This window comes from Cololabis saira, chromosome 6 (genome assembly GCF_033807715.1).
Source record: "Cololabis saira isolate AMF1-May2022 chromosome 6, fColSai1.1, whole genome shotgun sequence".
NCBI lineage: Eukaryota > Metazoa > Chordata > Actinopteri > Beloniformes > Belonidae > Cololabis > Cololabis saira.
Genome location: NC_084592.1, coordinates 22,005,016 through 22,030,645, shown reverse-complemented (window position 1 = coordinate 22,030,645; position 25,630 = coordinate 22,005,016). Strand labels below are relative to the sequence as shown.

The 25,630-nt window shown below is 40.2% G+C and overlaps 1 protein-coding gene across 2 annotated transcripts; it reads left to right on the top strand.

Annotated features, from left to right (window-relative positions):
- Positions 1-70: 70 nt before the first annotated feature.
- On the top strand, positions 71-25,341 carry trpm2 (transient receptor potential cation channel, subfamily M, member 2). 2 transcript variants are annotated; one of them, XM_061723673.1, is made up of 32 exons: positions 71-234; positions 1,888-2,074; positions 2,172-2,352; positions 3,073-3,236; positions 3,341-3,521; positions 3,662-3,723; positions 3,797-3,997; positions 6,749-6,851; positions 7,792-7,913; positions 9,827-10,183; positions 13,351-13,488; positions 13,578-13,707; positions 13,781-13,926; positions 15,953-16,065; positions 16,250-16,342; positions 17,001-17,244; positions 17,559-17,677; positions 17,761-17,893; positions 18,273-18,444; positions 18,572-18,752; positions 18,849-19,030; positions 19,305-19,437; positions 19,865-19,952; positions 20,160-20,244; positions 20,341-20,486; positions 20,556-20,620; positions 21,600-21,629; positions 21,723-21,809; positions 22,687-22,765; positions 22,859-22,960; positions 24,039-24,155; positions 24,277-25,341. In XM_061723673.1, exons 1-32 carry the CDS (start codon positions 71-73, stop codon positions 24,391-24,393), a joined length of 4,422 nt encoding a protein of 1,473 aa, XP_061579657.1. In that variant the 3' UTR covers positions 24,394-25,341. The 2 variants fall into 2 exon arrangements, with proteins under 2 accessions (XP_061579657.1, XP_061579658.1); XM_061723674.1 differs by lacking the exons at positions 20,341-20,486; positions 20,556-20,620; positions 21,600-21,629; ... (3 more) ...; positions 24,039-24,155; positions 24,277-25,341 and having other exon boundaries at positions 18,849-19,025.
- The last annotated feature ends 289 nt before the right edge of the window (positions 25,342-25,630 follow it).

Genomic DNA, 25,630 nt, shown 5'->3' with positions numbered 1-25,630 from the left:
TCCTTCATGCTGCTGTCCCTCGGCCTGAGTCACACTGATCTGCATCTGCAGCTCACCACGTTGCACCAGGATGAGAGATTCTGAGCTGGACTCACCAATGATTCATGCTCTGGCGATCAGTGCAACCTACAAACACCTGACCCTCTCCCCTTCTTTTCAGCGTTACACCTTTTCCTCCTGGATTAAGGAAAACATCTGTAAGAAGGAATGCTGCTTTTATCAGAAGGATCTTAGGTAAACTGAGCTGAATTCACTGCTTTGATTAACCAGTCTTAACTTACTTTATTATTTATTTATTTATGTTTACATGGACAACAATAATAATGTTGACTTTAATTTAATTTTGACAATATTCCGATTAAGTAATGTACATGAACTGTGTTAAAAGTATTCAGTACGTAACCCGGCGTTTACATTTTTATGGCGTAAAGCACGATTAATGGCACGTTGCCTACGTCACTGCCAGGGTTGCCAGTACCTTTTATTATAAGCAATTTTGGACTTGTTAGTTTGTGAAGTCGCTTCAAAATAGGCTACTAGAAGTCGTGAGTTGCGGGTTTTTGGAATTTCATTTTATTTTTAATTTGTATTTATTTTTAGCTGTAGCTTTTTATGTGCTTGGTTGTATTTGTCGCGTCTCCTTTGCAAATAATATAATCTCAACGCGCGGCATCGACCCGACGTGACTGTGCTGGAGCAGGAAGCGATGATAAATCACTGCAGCTCATACTTATTATGCAGATCTCATATACTATGCACGTCCTTAAAAAAACATTATATTGAAGACTGGTTGTCTCTATTGTGGGCGAAATTATCCTGACTCACTCTGTTCATGATAAACACCAGACTTCTCTACTCTATAGTATTTTCACAATTTAAATGACTGAAAATAGTTCTTATTCATTTGTCCCACGTGTTAAATTCCTAATGAAAAGCTTAATTGGGAATTGATTAGTTGAACAATAAGGAATTGGTTCAACTTCGTCAGTTGGCAATTCCTTAAACTATTTCACAGGGAGTTTAAGCCTTCAATATTAGGAATTAATTTGCAAATTCTATTGGAAAATTAGTTAAATTCAATGTAGTGAATATGTTATTTGAGTTGACAGCCTTCACATAGCTTGATATCGTCGGTCATCAACAGTCATAAATAAACTGAATTATTTTTCTCGATATCTGGCAACCCTGTTCAATAACAATAAATAAATAAATAAATAAATGCAATTTAAAATTAACAAGTTCGCCGGTGTAATGGCACCATATATAGTTCTGTTTTGCTTTAGGTCGTGCTAAAGCTTCATGTATAGATTTATGAGTGTTTGTGCTCCCTTTAACATGCTGTGGTATTGAGGCTTGAACAGTGCAGCAAGACAGATTCAGTCTTATGTGTATTATTAGCCAGTAAATGAAGTTTCTGCGGTTCCTCTGGCTCCCTATAAGCTGCCTTTTGGATTTATGAGACAGTTTTAACCTCGGGCGCCTGGAACTAAGTGCGGCTACCAGTCAGGAACGGTTAATTGATCAATCAATCAGTCAAACTTTATTTGTATAACACCTTTTTATACAACTTGTGCAACAGAAAGTGATTTACATAACTAAAGAAGCTTTTAAACTAAAGAACACTTTTTACAGCAACAGAAAACTGCTGTCAGCATGGTTTCTCACTTTCTCCAGGTATATACTCAAAACTGATATTCACATGTATGGCAGCATTAAAGGAACAGAAATCATATACCTTAAGAAGCTAATATAGTCCTGAATGGTTGAATTAAAAGTAAAATATTGGAAAGTCTGTCACTCACAACTAAAAGACTTGCATTTTGATACTTGTTACTGTGTGTAAAATGAAAATATTTGCGTGTTAATTTGATGTCACTGTGTTCCCAGCTTGTCCTTATCTAAAAGAGAGGAAGTATGCAAGTGTGGCTACTCGAAGACCGATCATGCAGATGAAGCCATCACGTCTCAGGACTTCGCAGGGGAGGCATGGGATAGACACAGGCATGTCCGTGAAGTTCAAACAGATGCTTTTGGTGACATAAGCTTTGGAGGTTTGGGACAAAAGACAGGAAAGGTGAAACAGTCTTTACCCTGCACTCTGTTTGCATGACTACATTAAAATGTTGTGCCTGCATGTCCTCATCCTGGTTTGTGTGTATGTCCCTTACCAGTATGTGCGAGTGTCTGCAGACACCAGTCCCGAGGTGCTGTACCGCTTACTGACCCAACAGTGGGAACTTTCACCTCCCAACTTGCTGATCTCTGTGACCGGAGGAGCCAAGAACTTCTACCTGAAGGCTCATCTCAAGACTGTGTTCAACAGAGGACTCATCAAAGTGGCTCAGACCACAGGTCAGCCAGACAGGGCCCAGAAACATACTGTATATGAGATGTTCAAACATAACATATATTTCATTTCATTTCATTTTTATTTATTCCGATCATGGAAATATGCAAACAAAAGAAACAAACAAGTAAAATGACAACACAATCAAAAGCATATTCCATAACAAGAAAGGAGCAGGAAGAAGAAAATCTTATTATACCTGCCCCTCCCTCAAAACAAAATTGAACAATAATAACAGATGGTCTGCACAATTACTTAGTTAATATCACAAGGAAAGAAAAACAAAAAAAAATCAAGGATAGATTGTCTGTCTCCATACGCATATATTATAAATTTTGACTATTTCATCCATACATTGCTATTTTTTTTTCTTTAAATTTCTTTTTAAACTGAAATATGTTTATATATAAAGAAAGTATTTGAAAGTTTATGTAACAAGAGTAAAATATATGTAGGGATGTTCTCCAACTGAGTTCAGATTTATGCTGTCAAAAGAATGGACAGTCAAATATATATATATATATATATACCCTAAATATTAATAGATAACTAGATATTACTAGATAAGAATGCCTCATCATTTCTCATATGCTTCACATCCGTTATATCTTTTTAGATTAAAAACACGAAGGCCTGACTGTATACCACCTAATGTGATTTTTTTTTTTTAATTTTGGATTGCTGGCAGTTTTATTGTTGTCTTGGTTTCGCTGTTCTGTGTTCAGGCGCATGGATCATCACTGGCGGTACCAACACAGGGGTGATGAAGTATGTGGGGCAGGCTGTCAAGGATCATGCCCTGAGCAGCTCCATAAGGAGCAAAATAGTGGCTATTGGAGTGGGGACATGGGGAGTAATTCACAACAGGGAAGCTTTAGTGCATAAAGATGTAAGAAAAACACTTTTATAATATGATTAACATAATTAAATCAACAGTATAACATACTTTTTTCTGTGGTGACTTCTTGCCTCTTCATTTTTTTTGTTCAACAGGGGTCTTTTCCTGCCCATTACTTGATGGACTCTAAAGATCAGGGGCAACTGTCATGTCTCGACAACAATCATACCCACTTCTTGCTGGTGGATGACGGGACTCACGAACACTACGGTGTTGAGATAGAATTACGTACTCTTCTTGAGAAATGCATCTGCAGGAAGCATCTTGGAAACAAAGGTTCAAAATAACTGATTTATCGGCGACATAAATCACCAAGCTTCTTCATAATGAATCTCCAAAGGGACTCTCTTCACTCACACTCCTTATCATATATATTTTCGTCCCTCCTTTCTTTTTTGTTCATTTAACTTCTTTAGAGAGTGATGTGACCATCCCTGTGGTATGTGTGGTTTTGGATGGAGGACCAGGCACGCTGAATGTGAGTCAGCATTTTTCTGACTATTTCTCCATATTTACTTGTCCTGTTCCAACTCCTCTGTGTCTTCTCTCAGACCATCTATAATGCTGTGTTAAATGGCACGCCATGTGTGATCTTGGAAGGCTCTGGCAGACTAGCAGATGTGATCGCCAATGTCTCAGCACTCCCAATTCGCCAGGTCACTATGGCCCTCATCCGCCAGTTGATGGAAAGGTATTTTGGTCAAGAGTGTAAAAGCTTCATCGAACTCAGCATCATAGAGTGGACCAAAAAGGTTTGTGAACACATTGATGATCTCAACAATTATAATTTCTTTGTTCTAGACCATGAGGTACAGTAAATGTTGAGATACTTCACTCAGTGAGTTAAAACGTCAGCTGGCTGATAATGTAGGTTTCCTGCTGCAAAAAAATGTATCATGGTTTGTTGGCTTGGTTTGTTGTGATATCTCTGATGTTACTCAAACATTCTGTTAGATTTCATTAATTAGACTGTCATTTTGCTAAATCTCCTTAAAGTGTGGGTTTGCATATCTGATACAGCTTATAAGGATCAAGTTTGACCTGAATGGCACTTTTCTTTGTTGCTGTTGCTTCTCTGAATCTCTGCTGCTCACAGGGGTTAGATTTAGGTCTTCTGTTTTCGGTACATTCTGTTCAATCACTTCCTAGTTGCTGTTGGTCAGTGTTGACCAGGTCTGTCGTTGGTTCCTTTCTCTCTTCCTCTTTCTCTTTCTGCCTACCTCTGCCTTATTGATTTGGATTCACAACACTGATATTGTGTTAAACAGAAATGTAGAAAGCTAGATGAGAATTATGCCCTACTAATTTAAAAGAATTCCAGTTATTTTGGAAAGATAGTCTGGTAATGTATGAAAAAATCTCTTTGCAAAGATAGGAAATCTTATTAGTAATCGTTAATTAAAGAAAATAAGAATAACCTTTTAAATATCTTTTCAGTATTGTTACCAGGATGACTCAGAGTCTCCACAGAGCCATGCATCTTTAACTGGTGATGATTTCCCTGAACTAATAATAAAATTATATATTTTAGAGATCAAATCTACCATCTCCTACTCCTAGTCCTATCCCCACTAATATGGGGATTACAATAGACAGCAAAGCAAACTTGGAATCGGTTGTATGATCTGGTTTTTACCTAGACTGTTTCTATCTCATTGATATTTGTGAATCGACCTTCGTTGTATCTTGTTCAAAGCCATCTTTGTACTTACTGGACTCTATTCCTTCTAAGCTATTTATAGAAATTCTCCCCAGAGTTGGTTCTGTAATCTTGGATCTTGTCAATGTGTCCCCTAAAACAGTATATGTACCAGGAGCTTTGAAGCTTTTAAGATTGCAGTAATTAAACCTCAAGACAAGGTGAAAAGGAAAAAGGATCCTAGTGATAAACCCAGTTACAGGTCTACTTGCAACATTCCTTTTATTTCAATAATTCTTTGGGAATTTGCTGCCAATCAGCTAAATGATTATCTTTGTTGGAAGCATATCATTTATGGGCTTCACTCAGGATTTATATCTTGTCAGAGCACAGAAACTCTTTTGTCAAAGTCACCAGTGACCATGGCTTTTGATAGTGGACTGGTCTCTGTTCGTGTTCTCTCAGATATCAGAGCAGCATTTGACACTATTGACCACAATATTCTTATTGGTAGATGGGAGGAGGCTGTTGGATTTAGAGGAATAGTATTACAATGGTTCAAGTAATACTTGTCAGATTGATCTTAGTTTTTCATATTTAAAAAAAAGATTGTTCTAGTCATACCAGGGTTAGTTGTGGAGTACCGCAGGGTTCTGTTCTCGGACCATTAGTTTTCTCCTAATATATGGTGTCTTTAGGAAACATAAAATCAAATAACTTTTATGCTGATGATTCTCAAATGTATTTTATTTACAGCCACATGAAATTAATAGAATAGCAATAGTGGATTGATGGATGCATTAAATATTTTAAGATGGATGACTGGTAACTTCCTGCTTCTTAACTTCTTAAAGCTGAAGTTATTGTTATTTTTTATCCTCTTCACTTTTCATATTTGCAAATTTCATATTATACATGTTTTCCCTGCATTAACATACATATCTCAAATGAATCATGCTCTCATTGTGCACTGACCATCTTCACCCTATTTCTCTTATCTCAGTTTAAGATTTTCCTGCATCATTTAATGGCATTCATATTGCTTATTTTCCATAGTCTCTCTTCCTTCTCCTTCTGCGGGCTCTGCTATGGGGATACTAGTTTCTGTTGCATTTTCTGTTCCCGTTCTCATGTATTCTTTGTGATGAATAGCACAGTGCAGTTGTTAGCACTAGGTATTTTTAAATTAGACCCAATTACTTCCCTGAATGATGTGCTGATGTTGATCACCCACTAAGCCGTGTAAATGTAAGATATGTTGTTGCTTCCAAGCCAGAGGAGATGGGAGGCATTATCGGTTGGTACTGCGTTTGTTGGTCTCACCAACATGAGCTATTATGATGTTCGTGCCAGTATTTGTTTTACATTTGTCATCCCGTGTCAACTTATTTATATCAAATAACCCGTGTGTAGGTGAACCCCTGAGGCGAGATGTTGAGGGGGGCAGCTGCACGCCCGACCCTGTGTCAGTCAATGTAAAAATGACAGGTGACACGCTAAATTGGGGTAATAAACACAGGGTATTTGGCAGTGTAAAGGGGGCTAATGACACTTCACAGCAAGAAGGTTCAGCTGGGTGTGGAGTTTGCATAATCTCTCTGTGTCTGTTGGTGTTCCCACGTTTTTGATTTGATTTCAACTGACCTCAGAGACATCTTCTTTTTGTTGTAACCAGTATTTTTTGTAGTTGTCACAGCTGTGACAAACACAAACACATTAGTACTTTGGTAAATGATGATGCAAGCATTTAAGTATCTATCCCAATTTAGCTCGTCCAAAAGAGTATCAAATGTACTATTAACATTAGATAAGATTTCCGCTGCCACCAACATGCAAATCTGACCCTCTCTGCCCTCTGTACCAGATTCAGGACATCATCAGGATGTCTCACCTGCTGACAATATTCAGATTAAGTGAGAGCAGTCACATGGATGTGGATGTAGCCATTCTTCAAGCCCTTCTCAAAGGTAACTATAAATGGCTGACTACACAGACTCCAGTACAGACTTACAACACTGCACAACAGAGAGAGGAAAGGAAGCCTAAAGTCATAAACGCTCTCTTAGGGAGTATCGAGTTGCCTCTCACTCATGTAGATTGTGCTCAAATACGATGACTATGATATTTCTGACTTTAATGGAGAATGGTTTTCAGACATACATACCGTAAGTATTCCTCCATTAAAGCCAATTTAGAACAAGCTTAATGCATAATGTGTATAAAGGAATATTGATCCAAAGTGCGCTAAAACAAAGTGTGAGTGCATCACACTGGATCTTGGGTAAATTAAGCTAACTCTGACCGTAACAATCTTACAAACCATTTCAAAGTTGCGGATAAACTTCCATGACTGGAAGAAAATCATTAGCTGTAAGGTGCCAGCAGAGCAAATCGGAGCTCATCTTTTCCATGTCTTGAGGTTGTGACAAAATCAAATATGTTTAATAGTTCAAGTTTTTAGTTTCGACTCCTGCACAGTGTCTGCTTACATGACAAAGTCAGTGTCAACCGCCAGTTGGAGCATTGCTTTTTTTTCTTCTTTTGGCTGTTGTCATGTTAATCGTGTCCCAGCAAGAGCCCATTTTTTGGGGTAAAATTTTAGTCTGCAACTTAAAACTTGTATTATTTTGAAAATCTCTCTCAAGTGTAGGAAAAGTCAGCTGCTGTATGGTAGAGATAAACTGTGCTGTCGATAGTTTCCCCCACTGAGCTCCTTCAAATTCAAAAATGAAATATTTCTGTATGAGCAAGACCTTTTCCATCTTTCAAATTAATCAGCGTGCAATGAAAATTAGCACTAGTTGAAATCATGAGCGGGTGTGCAGAGAATATATTCTGTAAAGTAGACAAGGCTTTTTTTTAAATTAAATTTAAAGGCATATAACTTGCTATAAATCCTCCATACAGCTTCAAAGAGCGTAGAGTCACCGGGCAACGAGTCCTGGAAGAGGCAGCTGGAGCTGGCTATCGCCTGGAATCGAGTGGACATAGCCGAGACCGAGATCTTCACTGAGGAGAGCCAGTGGAAGGTGGGTTTGCTTATAATGTACATTTTACTACTACATTCATTCAAACGTTTTCCTGAGGTCTTGATGAAATCGTCATGACCTGTCTTGATCAAAATAGGACGGAGATACAGTACTAAAGCATCTTCTTCAGCCATTCCTTTACAGCTCTATTCATAGTGTCAGAGAAAAAGTTGTGAGTAGCGATGTGACGCTCCGTATTGAGGCTTTGAAGCGTGTGCTGAGAAAAGGAGGGGGCGTTTCTGCGAGGCGCCTATCGAGGCTTGCTTCATTTAGCGGTGGAGCTGAAAATGATGACGTCCAAAGCCTCACTGCCCGGCTGTACCACGTGATTGATTCAGGAAGTGGTTCGGATTTTGCTGCGAGCTTTGACAGCGATATAAACCCTCGGGCTCCATTCAAAGTGTGGGTGTTTAATGGAGAGTTGCGGTCAGTGAAAGTTTGGAGAGAGTTAGTGTTAATTTGGAGAGTTTGGAAAAGATTGTTTTTAAATAAAAACCAATGATGTGTTCCCTAAACTATAATCACTGGCCATACCTCAACATTACAAAAGCACAATCATTGTCCAAAACCCAAACACCCTCACCTCACTGTAAATTATCAATTCCAAATAATCATTTCCCATACTGCCACACACACACACACACACACACACACACACACACACACACACACACACACACACACACACACACACACACACACACACACACACACACACACAGCTGCCATCACTACAATATAGATGTTTTGCATACATCTTTATTTTGCTGACAGTTTTACTCACAGGCTTTCTGCAAAATGCCACGCACTTCATATTCATGCCAACTGATGTTTCTGTGTCCGGTAGATGTCCTAATAGAGCAAATGAAGCTTCAAGAAGATTTGCACAGAGTGAACCATTTGAATGAAAGGCGTCAATGCTTCATCAACCTTCATCTGCCCATCACTAGTTGTGAGACCCAAATGAAGGGGGCGCAGGAAGCTGAAGTACAGTATAACGCGTCAGTCCTTACATAAAAAAAAAAAAAAACCTCCAACGGATAACTCATAAGTAAGGACACGAAAAGCCAGGATGAATACAGTGGGAAAACCCACAGAGGCAGGGAGACAAACAGACTAGAACCAGCAAGGTGCAGAAGGAAAGACAAGACAATACACTCTGGGGCTGATGAGATACAGGTGCAATCAATCAGGGAAAATTGGGTCAAGGGAAGTCATACGAGGAATAGTACACTAAAAACCAGGCTTTCAAAATAAAACAGGAAACAAGTGAAATTCAAGACCAAACCAGAAATCCAAGAAAAGAATAGAGAGAGACAGAACAAAACCCTAGCAAAAACCCTAGACCATGACACATAGCAGCAGATTTGAGGGGCTGGAGTCAGCATTTTAACTCTTAAACTTTTAAAATCAGTGTTATAACGTTACACCACCCAGGAGTACAGCACGCTGTGAAACTGGGAAGAGTTAAGATGGGGAATCAAGATGGTTTCACGCAGATCTTGGTCTGTGATGTCACAGAACCCAGAAAATCTGAATGGCTCACTGAACTATATATTTTCAGACTTAGGGGGGCCCAAACAAGGTCACAAGATTGTGTGATCTGAATGTTTTTTTATTATCCCTCACTCCAGGTACTTATGTATATTCCTTCAAGCGCATTTTCTTTAAAATATATCCTTTGGTCTTGTTCCCTGACAACTTTAAATGGACTCTGACCTGCACTTAAAAGCAGCACACGCTAAAAAAAACCAACCCATTAATGCCTCACATCACAAACAGTTATTATATGATGGGAAAAGGACAATTGTATCAGCAATATTATATTACACTGTAATTTTCCATACTGTGGTTGCAGTCAATTGTGTTTTTTACCTGAAATAAGTAAGCAGGGTCTCACTTTCATCTTGTAGTCCAGCGACCTGCACTGGGCCATGTTCTCTGCTCTGGTCGGCAACAAGCCCGAGTTCGTGAGACTGCTCCTGGAGAACGGCGTGAGTTTGAGGGATTTCATGCAGGATGAGGAAACTCTGCGCGAGCTCTACAACCAGCTACCCAGCTGCTTCTTTCAACGCAAGCTGGCCAAGCGGGTCCGCAGTGGCCAAGGCAGCAGGAGCACTTCAACTGCAACAGGGAAAGACCAGAAAATCACCTTGACACATGTCTCTGATGAGCTGCGCCACCTGCTGGGGAAATTCACCTGCCACATCTATCCCCCCTCTACCGAGATGAACCACCTCAGCATGTCTGTAGAGGACACATCGATGTCGGTGAGGGATCCTCTCTTATTTATATATTTAATTTTGCTCAGCAAGCACATATTATGTTTTACTTTCAAAGGTTCGAAATTGTCTTTAAACGGTCACATGCTCAATTTTCAGGCAGTCTAGCTGTCATCTTACAACTGCTGATTAAGCAATGAATGCAATGTCAAATTTTCAGTTTACAATGCTTACAATGCTTACACAGATTTTTTTTTTTTTATCTCTCAATATGCACTTCCTGCTTACGCAAGCATGACGTGCATATACAGATTGCCACTATATGTTCCAACTGCAGATTTATTTATTTATTTATTTGCACAATGATAACACAGTCATTTTATCATACAAGGACAAATAATTTGTGCAGGAGAGGAAAAGAAGCCCGAAGGGCTTATAAAAAATCCTCCCCCTCAATACAAAATCACCAAAACAAATCAATCAATAGAAAAAGAATAGAAAGGAAAAAGAAAAGGTAAAAGAAACAAAGAAAAACACAATAAACACCCAAACAAAAATATCCATGAAATGGCAATTTCATTTCAGTACGAATAGCCTGTTAATTTTGCCTATATTAAAGATACCCCACTAAGCTGGTCCTACACATTTTTAAGGATGACGCTAACTTAAGAGATCTATCTAAACAGTTCCAGAGTTGAGGGCCATGGAATTTGATAAAGGATTGGTGACTGCAGGTACGACAAAGAGGTAAATGAAAGTTCTTCCCACCTCTAACTGAATAAGAATGAATATCTGATGATAACAGAAAAAAATTATGAAAAGTTCAAAACAGATCAAAACCCAGCCCTTGGAGCTGTTACTCACATGGGGTCGGCCCAACCCCCCCCCATACGTGCCACTCAGTTTAGAAAGAAAGATCCCACAACACATAACTGGCAGTAATTACCAGCAGAGTGAGTGGAGAGCAGTCAGAGAAGGAGGCTAAAGATGCTGCTCACACACAACAGAAGATTTAGGCTGCACAATCTCTCAGATCCAGAGAGGTTTTGAGTGGCGATCAAAGTAAAACGACTCTGTTTGGTTGATCCTAATAGGGATCAAAGCTGGGTAATATGGGGCCTTTTAAGCCATTACTTTGTCCAACAGGGCAATAGGAGTTTTAAATTCTGGAAAAAAAACACTTATTTTAAATTAAATGGGCTTTCCACATCAAACCAAATGGAAATAGGGTGGATTTCTAAGCAGCCTGTTTGAAGTCCTCAAACTTTCTCAATGACTTTTGTTGGAAATTTATAATTTAAACCATCATCTGTGAAATTAGGCACAACTGGTAAAACATTTTCTACGGTTGGAGCTCCATAATGAATGTCATTCGTGTTTTTAATTCCTACAATTTTAGTGCACTGGTGAGAGAATGTATATCTTTTATTCAATCACTGTTCGGTGGTGGGTATTTTGGTGCCACTTCCAATATTTTAAACTATTGAGGTCAAAAAATCGTTGACCAGCTTTATTGTTTGGTACTTATTAGTTATTACTTAATTTCTTAGGAAGCAGAGACAACATTTAATTATTAGGATCCGAGCACTGACAGTGCGATGGCCCTATTGTATCTGTAGGAATTGTTCTTGTTTTTATTCTTGATTTTATTCTCGTTCTTGTTTTTATTTTTATTTTTCCGAAGAAATTAGGGCCTTTTTGCCCCCCTAAACGTGCCCCAAAAGTCACCAAATTTTGCACGCAAGCCAAGCCTGGCGAAAAATGTTATATTTAATGGTTTGCATTAATGGGCGTGGCCTAATGGCTCAACAGCGCCCCCTAGAAAACTTCGTGCCTCAAGCCCCACAATACGGTTTGACGTACATGCACGAAAATTGGTACACACCTGTATCATGTCGCAACTTAAAGAAAAGTCTCTTGGCGTCATGGCCGAAACCGAACAGGAAGTCAGCAACTTTGAATTAATCGTGTAATTTTGGCGCAATTTATGCTATTTCTTCGGCCATTAATGCGGCCCGAACTGTAACGTGCACCCAGGTGTGTTATACATCAAAATGTGCGTCTCGGTCCTGCGACGATGGGCATTACTTTTCTCAGTCAAAAGGGTTACCGTGGCGATGCTAGACGCCAAAAACCGCGCCCCCCCTTCATCTGATTGGTCCATATTTGATAGTCCCTATTTTCTGCTATAACTTTTGAATGGTTTGACATAAAGAGTCGTGGGTGGTTTCATCGGACTCGGTTTTGAGTCCATCCATCCATTCATCCATCCATCCATCCATCTTCCGCTGCTTATCCGTTCCCGGGTCGCGGGGGCAGCAGCCTCAGCAGAGATGCCCAGACTTCCTTCACCCCAGACACTTCCTCCAGCTCTTCCTCCAGCTATTCAGGGGGGAGTCCGAGGCGTTCCCAGGCCAGCCGAGAGATATAGTCTCTCCAGCGTGTCCTGGGTCTTCCCCGGGGTCTCCTCCCGGAGGGACATGCCTGGAACACCTCCCTAGGGAGGCGTCCAGGAGGATCCGGTACAGATGCCCAAGCCAGCTCAGCTGACTCCTCTCAATGTGAAGGAGTAGCGGCTCGACTCCGAGCTCCTCCCGGGTGACCGAACTCCTCACCCTATCTCTAAGGGAGCGTCCAGCCACCCTGCGGAGGAAACTCATCTCGGCCGCTTGTATCCGCGATCTTGTCCTTTCGGTCACTACCCAAAGTTCATGACCATAGGTGAGGGTAGGGGCGTAGATTGACCGGTAAATCGAGAGCTTCGCCTTTCGACTCAGCTCCTTCTTCACCACGATGGTCTGGTACACCGACCGCATTACTGTGGACGCTGCACCGATCCGTCTGTCAATCTCCCGGTTTTGAGTCCTTGAACATAATTAGTGCAAATTATCCCCGCCCCTTCTTCTGATTGGTTGATATGTGATAGTTCCTATTTTCTGCAATAACTTTTGAATGGTTTGACATAAAGACTCGTGGGTGGTGTCATCGGACATGGTTTTGAGTCCTTGACCTTTATTGGTGAAAATTGCACGCTTGAGGGCCTGTTCATCGCTGCTTGCAGCTCTAATTTATTTTTATGATTGGTGGAATTAAAAATAGATATTGCCACAGTACATAACATTTTAAAGGCATTATTCCTGTACTTGCACTAACATATCAGCAGTTCTGGCCATCAAGCATATAATCAAAGCAACACTCTTTCATGTCTTCTTTAGTGTGAGGGTGGTCAGGCATCTTGTCAGGTTCTACTCAAGGAGCGCAGCACTGAAGCACAGAGGGATGCGGGCAGAGATATGTTCCTTTGGGCTGTAGTCCAGAACAACAAGGAGCTGGCTGAGATTGCCTGGGAGCAGGTGATGATAACTCTCGTATAAACAAAAGTAGATCACTTGTGAGGTGTTGGTGTAGGACCTTTCATTTCTGTGACCGTGTGTGTGCTCAGTGTACAGACTGCATGTCTGCTGCTCTAGCTGCCAGTAAGATCCTGAAGAAAATGGCCAACGAAACAAGTGACTCTGATGAGGCACAAGACATGCTCAAACTCGCCACTCATTACGAAAAGCATGCAATCGGTAAGACTCAGATATGAATGAAGCTTCATTGACAGAGATAGATTGTTTTCATGTGTGTGTATGTGTGTCCTAGGTGTGTTCAGTAAGTGCCACAACACTGATGAGGAACGGGCTAAGAGGCTGTTGGTTCGCGTGTCACCCTTTTGGGGGAAAACGACGTGCCTGCGGCTGGCGCTGGAGGCTGATGATAAAAGCTTCGTGGCTCTGTCAGGAGCTCAGGTTGAACAAAATTCCAAGTTTTTTCTTTAAAATATTATTTTTTAACTCAGAAGCTGCTGGCTCCTGAAATGTTCCTTGCAGAAGTTTATAAAAAAAAAGAATTTACGCGTTCCCATTTGTTTCAAACCCCAGATGCGTCAGAGTAAATGGCATGATACAGTCTGATACGAAGACACAGTTTTAGAATGATACACCGCTAATGGCAGCCTGGTACAGTCCATTTGCTTATTTTATGTTTTTCTCCGTACCCTTTACAGATTTGTTTTTACATTAGAATTAATTTTCAGCATCAATTTGGATGCTTTGCTGCATAAACGGGGCCTGTTGTGGAAAAAATTTCCTATTTTTGGTCAGTTCAGTGCACACAACAGTGGGAAAGTTGTTTACATGTGGGAGCACCTAATTTGGCTTTCACAAGCTCAAGTATTTGTTTTTATCAAACCCCAAATCCTAAATGAGCTGGCTGGAGCACTGAAGGTTACGCATGAGGATATAATAAATGTATTTCATTAAGATATATCTGCAGGGACATATAACCAACTCCACACTTCTTATTTACATGTGTTTCAAACCAGGCACAGTTACAGAGGCTGCCCATAGAGCTGGTAGAGTAAATTCAATAAAATAAATACATAAATACTTAATTAATCCCTGAAGGGAAATTAATTGAAAAGCGGGAGGAGGAGATAGGAGTGCAGCACTAATTACAAACATGGTGTCATGTCAGCTAGGCTATCCTTATGAACTGGTATTAGACTATGTGAAATGTATTCATGGATTTACTATAAGTATAACTGAAAGGTTGGGTGACGGGGCAGCAGACTTAGACCCCGTCCACACGTAGCCGGATATCTGCGGATATCTGCTAAACCAGAGATATTTTCCTACGTTTTGACCTGTCATCCACACGAAAACGCAAATAAACGAAGGTTTAAAAAAACTCCGGGCAAAGTGAAGATTTTTGAAAACTCCGTTTATGTAGATGCGTGTAGACACACACAACCGGAGTTTTGCGTTTTCGAACGTCACATTATGCGCCAAAACAACAACAAATCTGCTCTGACGTGCGACTTTTGTTTACTACAGAACTACAGATGATCCACCATCTGTTCTCCAAGCTATTTATTAAATGAATGGTCTCTGCTCTTGACCACCGCTTACTGCGTTACACCGAGACAGAGAGGCCAAGACCGCCCTCTCCCCAGCCAAGAGATACAATCTGTCCAGATTGTCCTGGGTCTTTCCCAGGCCCTCCTTCTGGTTGGAGAAGCCCAAAACACCTCCAGAGGGAGGTGTCCAGGAGACGTCTTCGCCACATGCCCAAACCACCTCAATCGGCTCCTCTTGATGTGAAGGAGCACATGGAGTCCCTCCCAGATGAATGAACTTCTCATCCTATCTGTAAGAGAGAGTCCAGCCATCCTACAGAGGAAACTCATTTCAGCTGCTTGTGTCCACGACTTTATTTTTTCGGTCACCACAATTCATGGCAAACCCTGATGTGCAGGCTTGGAGCCAGGGGGCTATGAATAAGTTCCCCATGGGCAAGTCCAGAGTGGAACAAGGTCCAGCCCCTCTTGAGGCTGGTTCCAGAATCCGACGAGCCCGTCCCCCACACCTGACTCCAGCGTGAAGCCCCGGTGACCAACGTCCAGTCCAGAGACACATGGCTCCTCGTTTCCTCTTGTCCATGTAGATCCAGGTTCCCTCTTAGTGTGGCCCATCCCTCAGGACCAGTTTGCCTTGGGAGACCCACCAGGGGCAACAAAGCTCCTGGGACCATATAGACACACAAACATCCACCATGATGCAGTTTCAGAAGATTTCTGCACTTATTGGGTGTTGTGTGTCGCTGGACAGAACCATTAGTAGCCAGTCTCGCTCCAGCTACCTCATCAGCTCAGCAGCCTTAATGCTATCATGGCAAGATTTACACCACCCCTTTATCTGTTTTACTTCACAAATGTATAGTGCATATTCATAATGCATTATTAAAGCGAAATTCTCTTCAATTAATTTGTTTCAGGCTTTTCTGACTCAGATCTGGTGTAGTGAGCTTTCGGTGGACAACCCCGTCTGGAGAGTGCTGATCTGCATGGTCGTCTTCCCTCTTATTTATACAGGCTTTTTAGTTTTCAGGTGAGTTCTTTTTTAAGATTAAGGTTTTAAATGAGCTGTATTTAAGTTACCTGTGCTCCGTATATAACCATGTATACATTTATATTTAATGGGGAATAAAACAGAGAATGAATTCAAATAATAATGGGCATCTTTGTCATGACTTATCATTGGTGGTCAGTAGTGTCACTTTAATTGTCTTTAGACAAGATGAACTCTACCAGAAAGAAGCTCAGAAAAACAAAGACATGAAGATGGTGGAGACGGCGGCGGGCAGCAGGAAAAAATCTATTAACTCGTAAGTAGATAATTGGTGCTTAATGCAGCACTTTAAGGACCCTGGAGAGCTCCATCAGTGAGAGGCTTCATCACCCACTTTTACAGAGGTGTCGCAGGTCCTTCCTCCCCTCAAGTGTCAGACTCTACAACCAGCTCTGCTCTCAGTAGACTGCAAACTACAAAAAAACACTGTGTGCAGTATCCCATTACATATGCAATTGATTGACAGAAAGTGGGCGTGTTGCAGCTGCCTTCCCTATACGTTCTGTCCATTTGCATCATGCAGAGTACGAGGGAAAAAAATGGACTTTGAAACCAATGTTGACAAAACCTATGCGTGACATCATGCAGAGTTTCATAATTCTACAGCCTATGATTGAACCAAATGTTAAAATGTCAAACTTTGTGCCAAGTTAGGTAACATAAAACAACAAATGTACATATAATTAGGGGCACTGTCTTTTGATTGATGCCCAGCATAGCCAATGGCTTGCTGTCATCACTTTACTTTCTTGGTGTTGTCTTGACTATAATTGACTAACTGTTGGCTCAAGCAGAGCCACAATTTAGCTTGTTGTGCTGTTAACTATTGTAAAAGGATGCTGCAATGGGTTTGAGTTGGTTTGGAAGGATTCAGATGTTAGTGTCTTTAATCTTGGCTACTTTTCTGTCTGCAGCAAGGACAGAACGGTATGTTGCTGCTCCTGTCCCTGCTCCCAATGCTGCTCCTGTTGCTGCTCCCGACTGGTGAGCTTGTACAGGTCCCCACAGGTCAAGTTTTACTTGAACATCGCATCCTACTTCGCCTTCCTCTTCCTGTTTGCTGTGGTGCTGATGATCGACTTCCAGCCCACGCCATCTGCTGCAGAGCTGCTGCTCTACGTCTGGCTGCTCTCTCTGGTTTGCGAGGAGTTCAGGCAGGTGAGGGCTGCGCCGGGGACACGTCAACGATACAAGTGACCGAGGAAATTATTGTTTGATAAATCAGATTTTAATAAGATCTAAATAAAAAAAGCATGTCTATGAGATCCTGTACTCAAGTTTTCAAGTAGCTTTACTGATTTGTAACTTTTGTAATAATTGAAGAACATGTCAGCTTTGTTATTCAATTATCAGACTTTTTTTTCTCGATTTTTTGTTGTTGGGGAAAACCTCCTAGCCTAAGAAATATTATCATCAGTTACTGCATCATATCACTAACCTGAGTTGCCATTTTCATCTATTTTCTCCTTCAGTTGTTTTATGATCCGGATGGTTTTGGGTTTTCAAAGAAAGCGCAAATATACATCAGTGATGTGTGGAATATTTTAGACGTTCTGTCTATCATCCTGTTTATTTTAGGCCTTACGTTAAGGTATGATTTTTTTATTTTATTTTTTTGAAAATTCCCTTGACTATGCTAAATTGATCATGACTATAAATGTTTTTCTTTTTCAGACTGAAAACTGAGCTGTTCTATGTGGGTAAAGTCATCCTTTGCATCGACTTTGTGGTCTTCTGCCTCCGCCTCATGGCTATCTTCATGGTCAGTCGAATCCTGGGACCCAAAATCATCATAGTCAGAAGGATGGTGAGTGGCCCACGTGCAAATATAATGAATGCCAATAGAATATAATGTGGAAGAAGTAGCGGAGGGAAAAATCCTTTGAACAAATGTAAAGTTTTATCACAACAATAGATATGAGTCTGTTCCAGGGATTCAGTTCAGCAGCTTTCAGTTTATTGTGCTTGCAACACCTTTGCTTGTACTGTGATTACAGTTGGAACATAAACTTAAAGGCTGAAGTGTGCCACAGCAAAACATTTTATCCATGACAGGTTCAAGTATGTCGACATTGATGACTGATGGAGCCTGATTTTCACAAGTTTTACATTTTGGTCGCCACATGCAGTTGTGTTTATTTTCTCCTCATTTCAAGTTTGTGACTGAGGTTCTCTCGTCCCTCCAGATGATGGATATGTTCTTCTTCATGTTTATGCTGAGCATCTGGGTGGTGGCGTATGGGGTGGCCAAACAAGGTATTCTCATCCACAATGAGAACCGGCTGGACTGGATTATCCGCGGGGTGGTTTACGAGCCTTACCTCATCATATTTGGAACTTTTCCAAAGAATATTGATTGTGAGTGAGTTGATGTATACTTGTGTTGCTTTCTTTAAAAGAGACAGCCATTGAATGTTACTTTGTTCATAATTAAAATTGGTTTAATCAATCATATGTTTTAGTTTAAGTATGTTTTCTTCTGCAGATGCTGAGTTTGACGTGAACTCCTGCAGCATGAATGCCACAGATCCTCTGAAGCCGAAGTGTCCCGTGCTGAATGGAGACCAAACTCCGGTCTTTCCTCAGTGGATCACCATCATCATGCTCTGTATTTACCTGCTCTTTGCCAACATACTGCTGCTCAACCTGCTCATAGCCATCTTTAAGTGAGTTTTCCTCCGCATTATAATTCCTGCAAGTCGTTTTGGCTTCCTCTCCCACAAAGCCTGGATGTTTTCTTTTCTCTTTGCTTGTCTCCACAGCTTTACGTTCCAGGAAGTCCAGGACAATACAGATCGGATCTGGAAGTTTCAAAGATATCAATTAATCAAGGAGTACCACAGTCGCCCAGTTTTCCCTCCTCCTTTGATCATCTTCAGTCATCTCTACCTGTTCATCAGGAGGATAGTGCTGCGGAGGCCCCCCATCAAACACAAAGAGTTCAGTAAGGAGTGAATCCTTATTATTTATGAATACTCGACTCTTCGAGCAGTACTTTATTGAATTTCATCAAATTTATTACAAATGGTTCTATTATTTTATTTAAGTTGACTAGCCATGGCAGATGGTGCACCATAGTTCTGATCCTGCCATCAGATGTTAATGCAATGAAGTCTTAACTGCGTCCCTCCCTCTGTGTCCCTGTAATTATGCATGACTGTAGCTTTTCCTACAATAGGTTTAGGCACTGATACGGAGCATGTGATGCTGTTTTCCAGAGAGAGAACTTTCTCAGACAGAAGAAGAGGTGCTTTTGTCCTGGGAGGCATTGATGAAGGACAGATACCTGCAGTCAGCAAAGCAGGAGCAGAACCAGAGCATGGAGAGATGCATCCACGATACCAGTCAAAAGTAAAATCCTGAGCAGCGAAGTTTGACTGGATCTCTTTCAAAAATAAGCTTATCAGATCTCATGATAAATAAAGTTATGCTTCAGTGTCTTCTAAACTTAGAGAAGCAAAAATAGTTGCAGACCTTTTTATTTGAGCTCCTATATCAGGACAATAATCTTGTGATCCCCACAGATACATATTTCGACACGCTTTAGCACCCTGAAGTGAACGCTAGAAAAACAGGACTTGATAAAAAAAATGTATTTGAAAGCATAAAGCAAAGTTTTTATGTTTACAAAAATGTATGAATCAATCATTTTAATTTTAAAGGAAATGTCTGTTGATGTATTTGTTTTTTCTTAAAAAAAAAAGAATGGAGATAAATATAATTATATTAAAAGATTGTTGCTGTGATCTTCAAACAGACGCTAATGTTGCTTCTTCAGGGTTACCACCATATCCGAACGGCTGGAAAGGGAAGAGGAAACTAGCTCTGCTGCCATGCTGAACAGGCTGGCCAGACTAGAGAAGCAGGTTCTGAACTCTCTTTTTTTCTTTGTTACTCTGTTTGTAGTGCACTTCTCTTTGGAATGTTTTAGAACATGCCGTGCAACTTGTGCAGCATATTTACTAGTTGACTTTTACTTCCAGATGTGCACTGTTCATCCCGCCTAAGCAGCTATCAAAAGCTTTGATGTCTTTACTTTGCCTCATATTTGTTTTCTGACTTTGTCTCACCAGGTCACCCAGTCAGCCAAAGCTCTGCAGTGGATTATGGACAGTCTGAAATCGCAGGGTTTTTCTCCAAAAGAAACCCAATCACAGAGTCAGCATCAAATTAATCGTTCACATTTTGTTGCTTTTATTGTTGAAAATGTTCTGCATGTGAGCTATTTTCTCGCACTTCTGCTCCTTCCTGCAGCCTCGGCTGAAACAGACGAGTCCCCTGACTCGTTCAGGAGCCTATCGGAGAGAGAGGAGTATTTCCATGAAAACGCTCGTCAGCTTTACTACCCGAACAGCAAACTCACACGGTTTCCTGTGCCAGAAGAAAAAGTGCCCTGGGAGGTATGTTACATAAATCGTCAGCTGCTTTTCTATACAAAGATAATGTTTTAATTTTCTCCTTTTTGTCAGGTCAGCTTCAAATCTTACATGCCCACTATTTATCCTTCTGAAGATAGCGTTGACGACGCGGCTGGGTATGTTTCATCATTGTTACTTAGGACAACCATGCTGATGATTTGTGTTTGGATATTTTGGGAACTTATGACCTAATTGCATGGAACTGGTATTTTTGGGGGCCTCATTTAAAATGTACACCCTGATTTATGTGTTTTGACATAATTTATAGACAACAATGGTGCATGGCAATACATACAGTGACATGAACTTTAAATCATGAATGTGAGTCCATGATTGTTTTTCTTTTTTTCTTTTTTTTTTATGTAGAAATAAAAACATTAATGAACATCCTCCAAAAACAAAAAAAAAAGTAACATACATTCAGTTTTGTATCTTAATTCCTGAGACGGTTTCAAAGCTACTTTGGAACAGGGTGGGGATTTAAGGCTATAAAAAGTACAAGAAAATCCCCAAAATTGAAGCCACTATTTTAAACAGGTGGCAATTTTATTTGTAGGGCACATTTTGGCTACTGAAAAGACTTTACAAAGACATTCCAATAATCAGAAAAAAGAGCAAACACATACACATGGAGGAAAAATTCAAAATGTTTGCCCTCTTTGACCTGATAGTCATAGTTTATTTTCCTGCTTTACGGCATATTTATTCACAGTCGTCACTGCAAACCCTGGTTAGTTTTCTCCACAATGTTGGTTACGGGTCACAAAATCAATCATTCATTCATTCATTTCTCTAAACCGCCCCATTCCCAACTTTATTGGAATATATTTCAATCCTGAATTGCAGGGTAACTTTAGAAATCAGTTTCGTCTTCCGTTTTGTTTTAATCTATTGATTTGTTTATTTACTTTTTGCAACTTCCAAACTGTACTCCCTTTTTCTGAATTTGGGTTGTACAACAAAACAAGCGTCAGAGTTTCAGGTTACATTTTTAATCCATTTGAACTGAATAACTAGCTAATTTGACTTTAACCTGAGTCTGTTTCAGTGTTTTTTATTCCTTTCCAAAAACCTTTCCGTTCTTTCTCTTCATAGATCCGAACCAGAACCCTTACATCTTAACAGGTATGATGCGAGAAAAGGGTACCCTAGCAATAAATGCGTCCAGCAACATTTAAGTTATTTCTCGGTGTCTGATACGGATCTCTTCACCATTAGAAATCCAGGCGGAAGGACGGGAATCAGCGGACGAGGAGCACTCAAACATCTTGGTCCCAACTTGAGCCTGGATCTGGTGCTCACACGGTTGGCTGTCTTATGACTAGGGCTGTCTTATGACTGTCAAATTGGCGGGTTAATTGCGATTACTTAATTACAGGCATGTTTAGCGCATTATGTTTTTTAATCTCTAGCTTTACTTTTTTTGTTTGCGAGTTGCCTTTATAATGAAATCTGTGTTTGTGCGGTGGGCTTCTTGTGCTTGAGCTGTGGGCGGAAAACAATGGTCAGTCACACCTTGAAGTGGACATTGATTGGCTGTCCCTGTGTTTGGACGTGTTTAACATAAGAAGAGGAGTAGAGGAGTGAGTAGAGGAGAAGTGAAAATGGAGGAGCATGTGAAAGTTGTCAGTCCAGTGAATGGGGAATTTATATTTCTAAAACGCCCCGACGGCACCTTTGATAAAGGTAGAGTGGTATGTGTTCTTTGTGGAAAGGAATTTGCTTACTACCGAAGCAGCTCAAGTTTAGCCTACCACATAAATGCTCACAAACGCCACAGCAACGCTGTTCGCCAAACTAAACTTGAGGAGAACACCTCGCGTATGCGCACGCCTGCGACCAAGAGGCTGGCGAATGTTCTTGCCAAGTGGATGTAAATGGCTAGGACTGCATCTGTTCAAGTCTGTTAAAAATAAATAAATGACTTTATAAATCCACTTTTTTTTAATTGTACACCACTCTTTTGAAGTGCCACAATAATGTAATGAATTTAAAGGAAAACACCTCAAGTTGCGGGCTTTTCTCAGCAATTTCTAGGTGAGATTAAAAAAGAGATTCATTAATTACAGATCTTAATTAATTAATCGCAAAAATGTTTTAATCCCTTGACAGCACTACTTATGACTTTAATTTCGGGGGGCGTATCTTGGAATTGTCTAAGACGTCAATATTTGATTTCCAGGTGGAAAGATAGTGACAGATCAGTCCTGGAGTACCTGTCTGTTCGGGATAAGAGTCGAGGAATCTCAACTCTACCTGGGGTGAGTGTGCAAGTTTGGTCACTTCAGGTTGTCTATTAACTACTTCATATCTTACAATAAATGCTTTATTCTTTTTGGATTGTTAAACGTCAGGGACCCGTCGACTCTGCTGGTCAGCTGCCAGAGACTCTTAAGACATCACTGGGGGAGAAGGTTTATGAAGCAATAAAAGGAAAAGTGCCTGAAGGAACAAAGGTCTGGAACATTTTTGGTTTGCTATTTCCCTTCACATGTTTACTTTGAAACCATATAATTAGACTTAAAGCAGAAAGAGGATTCTAGGTGTCAAGAGGGTGAGAAAAAAAAAGTATTTGTTGTTTTCTCACAACGTTTTTACATGTAGCAACAAAGATGAGGCACAGTTTCAGTTAGAGCGAAATTTAGACAATCTTTGGAAAATGATCATGTTTTATTAGGTGGTCTCAGTTCTTGAATCACACGCTGAGACATAGCTACTACTACAAATAATAATATTGATAAAAGTTGCTCAGTGCATTATCCATCTTCAGAGTGACAACATGGTAAGAACAGCCATCGTTAAAGCAGATAAAACTGGATAAAACCTAAAAAATTACAAGAACTGTTACAAGATAAAAATAAAAGTTGAGGTGGACAAAGAAGCCCACTGACATTTTTTGACTTGAGCATCAGCAGCAGCTGTGAGACAGAGTCTTTCACTTGGAGATGACTGTTGAGCTGTATGAGCTGCAATCATATAAATAGATTGACTTGATCATAACTAATGCATTCTTTTGCAACATATATATTCTTTTTTTTACCCCACATGGTGGCATTACATGTGCTGAGTTGACAAAAGAGCCACTGACAATACTGTAGAAGTGGGTGAGGGTAGGCTGGTAAGTCTTGTAATACCGCTTTGTCCCACTAGAGGTGTGCTGCATTGTGTTTTATCCCTGGAGTAGAATCTTTTTGTGATATACTGCCCCCACGTGGTCAGAAGTGGTATTTACATGTAAACTGGCTTCAGTACTCACACGTGTATTACTTCTCTGTTATGATGTTACACTGCCTCTTCTAACAAATACATGTACAATGTATATACTGTAAACAGAGTGAACAAGCTAGTCTGTGGTTTTCTTTAATTAGACTTAGATAGGATCAAACTTGTTATCCACTATCCCTCATTTAGTTTGATTGCTGTTAAGGAAGAAAATTAATTTGACAAAAACATTAATTTAACCACAATTTCCTTGATTTGATTAAAAAAAAAATAACTGGTTGCTTTCATTCCTGTTGTGTTCCTGCGTTTTAGGTGTTTGAAGGTTATGTGGATGACTGCAGGAATACAGATAACGCCTGGGTAGAATCCACAGTCATAAACATTCACCTGGACAGAACAAGCAAAGTGGTGGTGGACATCAACGACATGGTGGGAATTGTTAGTTTCTTATTGATAAGTATGCACAACATCTAGTATTTCAGGACTTTGTGAGCTAACTGACTATTATTGTCCCCGGCATTTATGTACTGGGATTATCTCCTTTTCTAAGGTGGCGAGAAGCCAGGGCTTTCTTGAGTGGCAGGTGGTGACCAGCAAAGCCCAACTAGGCTCGTATCAAAGAGATTTACTGAGACAGGTTGCAGCGCTCCACAACAAGAAGTCCTGAGCTGTACCTTTTGTAACGTAAACATGGCGGGGAAAAAAAATCAAAGATGGAAATAAGTCATAAGAAAATGTGAATTGATAGTATACCAATGCACTGTGCTGCTCCAGACATGTTTACACTCAGGGCACTTAACTTACTCCTATAAAGGACAATATCACGCTATTTCCCTTCACTATAGTTGTCTGACACTTTACTGTAATAATGTATAACTTCTCTGTGGAAAGGAAAAACAAAATAAATCAGAATCAGAATCAGAAAAGGGTTTATTGCCAAGTTTGTTAACACACACAAGGAATTTGTTGTGGTGATTGGCGCAATACAATAAAAATAAAAATATAAAAACAAACAAATATATAAGAGATAAAATAAGAGATAGAATAAAATGTATAAACAGAAATGTACAATATGAGGTTTTAAAGTGCCGGATATGAGTCTTTACAAAAAGTGACGTAGGATGAGTAAGAACAGATAAAATAAAATGTATAAACAGAAATGTACAATATGGGGTTTTTAAAGTGCCGGATGTGAGTCTGTACAAAAGTTACGGGATTGGGATATTACGTTAATGTACCGTAGAGTGGGATGGGGGGGCAGTCCGTGGCAGACGGGGGAGAGGGAGGTCCGGGGCCTTGTTGATGAGGACGGCTGCAGACGGGAAAAAACTGTTTAAAGAAATGCTAATAAGTATATTAAATGTCCAAAGCTTTGTTACCTCTTTGCAAAGCATTGCTTAGGTAATAACAGCCTTATAATAACAGTAATTCACAACACAATATGTGACTTACTCAATTAAGACACTTACTTATGAAGAGATTATGCTGCATCAATATTTTGTTATATCCTGCTGCTAACAGTTCTGACCGTATAATTTTTTTTATTTTTGTAATTATTTTGTATTTAAGTATTTTACTTTGCTGAGCCCAACTTGAAAAATAAAGTTTCTTTGGCAAAACATTTCCTTGCTTGGTTGTTTGTTTGTATCAAGGTGCTGCTGCGGTGAACCTTCACCTACATGAGGGCTGTTGTTAATAGACTACTTATTAAACAACCACTTTTGTCCTGGCAGCTTCTGCTGTGCAATATAAATGCTGATGTTATGGACTGAACTCAAACAAACTTTATCTCAGTACAGAGGGTTTTCTACTGCCAAGCCAAGCATGCAGCTGCTCAGTTTCGGAGCAGCATCAGCTGATCGGCTGTGATTGGTCCAGGTGGATGGGGCCAGTATCGGTTTCAC

What these genes read in the sequence shown, in the direction of transcription:
- trpm2 (XM_061723673.1), top strand. Translation starts at nt 71, where the DNA reads ATGAGAGATTCTGAGCTGGACTCACCAATGATTCATGCTCTGGCGATC. An exon ending in TCATAGAGTGGACCAAAAAG is followed by an intron (nt 3,998 to 6,748) that starts GTTTGTGAACAC and finishes CCTCTGTACCAG; the next exon opens with ATTCAGGACATCATCAGGAT. An exon ending in TTTGCGAGGAGTTCAGGCAG is followed by an intron (nt 17,245 to 17,558) that starts GTGAGGGCTGCG and finishes TTTCTCCTTCAG; the next exon opens with TTGTTTTATGATCCGGATGG.